The sequence below is a fragment of the Alnus glutinosa genome, chromosome 1, assembly GCF_958979055.1.
Source record: "Alnus glutinosa chromosome 1, dhAlnGlut1.1, whole genome shotgun sequence".
NCBI classification, from domain to species: Eukaryota; Viridiplantae; Streptophyta; class Magnoliopsida; order Fagales; family Betulaceae; genus Alnus; species Alnus glutinosa.
Window position 1 is genome coordinate 47797494 of NC_084886.1, and position 1655 is coordinate 47799148.

A 1655-nucleotide genomic window follows, 5' to 3' on the forward strand; every position below is an offset into this window, starting at 1 on the left:
GATCGATGCACTAGAAAAAACAACATCCACAGTCTTTTTTCAAGATAAAGAGATTGCAAAGTACCATCATTCTATCCACATACAAAACCAGAAAAATTGAGAGAAGTCCAAAACAGTTCACACCATCTCTTTCAAAAAAAAATTGGAGCGATATGTCAATACCCAAGTTTATCCGAAGGTACAAAAACAAAAAATCTACAAGGACCAACAATGGCTGTTCAACATTGATGATAACATCAATGAAAAAGAAAACAGCGCAACGACTGAAATGGCCCAAAACACCAAAAACAAATGGTAAACACAAGAATCAACAAAAATACCTTTTCAGTAATCCCATAATGAACAACATGTAAAGGTTATGAAACAATGAAAAACCAACAAGGGAAGAAGAAGAAGAAGAAAAAATTATATCTTATGAGAACAATTAATCACATTTATCAAACCTTGCTAAACAAGCTTATCCCAATAACCCAACAACGAGCAACAATCGGCGACACCCAAGAACAATCTTCAGATTCCAAGCACCCCCAAAAAAAATGAATATTTTAACAAACCCACAAAAATCTAACAGCCCAATTTACTGAGGAACACCCAGATTCACATTCACAAAATCCTATACGTTATGGCAATCCCTCGCAAAATGTCCTTCCTCCCCACAATTGAAACACGCTCCACCACCACCACTACCGTATCCACGGCCACCACCGCCGTATCTCCGATTCCCACCACCGCCGCCACTACCTTGTCGATAACAGTCCCTAGCCAAATGACCAACTCGCCCACAATTGTAACACTCAACACCACCACCATAGCCTCCACCACTCCTTCCGCCTCTCTGCCCACCACCCCTTCCATAACCACTGACACCACCACCACCATATCTGCCAAAACTACCACCTCTGCCCCTCCCTCCAAACCCCGGGCGATGAGATCTGCCGATGTCGGCAACATCGACGGCCTTGGCGCGCCCGTCCTCGCCGTAGTCGACGGAGAACTCCACGGGCTGACCCTCCAACAGGGTCCGGAACCCGTCGGAGCGGATAGAGGTCTGGTGGACGAAGAGATCCTCATCACCCTGTTCCGGGGCTATGAACCCGAACCCCTTCTGCGAACTGAACCACTTCACCGTACCTGTGGATCGCTTGGTCTCGGCCATTGGTAAATGATCTAGAATCTTCTAGAAGAAGTCTCTTATATTTCTAGAAGCTTCTGTTAGCACCGGTTGGCCATCGAGGAAATGTGAGAGTGTGCCAGACTTTGCGTTCTGCTTGCTCTAAAGTTCTCAACTCTCAACTCTTTGGTGGCGTGAAAGACCCAAAAGGAATAGCATTTATCGGGTGGGACCCGATGGGTAGGGATCGGACGGTCGAAAGTGGGCTAGCTACTTGACTGTTGGATCGTATCTATGGTACAAAGGTACACACTTTCTTATCCACTCGGGCATCTTCTTGCCACATCATACACTTTGCACAAGAGGTCGGCACCAAGGCCACGTGTTTGCTTTCTTTTGGATAAGTGAGTTTTGACCACTTCTTTGTCTTTATTTTTATTTTTCATATATTTTATATCGGTTCATATTGTATGTTTTAAATAATTTTTTTTTGAAGTAAATAATTTTAAAAATCACTTAAAGCACGATATTTCTATCGATGTAA

At 43.7% G+C, this 1655-nt stretch overlaps 1 protein-coding gene across 1 annotated transcript; it reads right to left on the bottom strand.

Moving 5' to 3' along the window:
• Nucleotides 1-307: 307 nt before the first annotated feature.
• Nucleotides 308-1304, bottom strand: LOC133883120 (glycine-rich protein 2-like). Its single transcript, XM_062287255.1, has one exon. It carries the CDS (start codon nucleotides 1154-1156, stop codon nucleotides 614-616), a length of 543 nt encoding a protein of 180 aa, XP_062143239.1. The 5' UTR covers nucleotides 1157-1304; the 3' UTR covers nucleotides 308-613.
• Nucleotides 1305-1655: the final 351 nt, after the last annotated feature.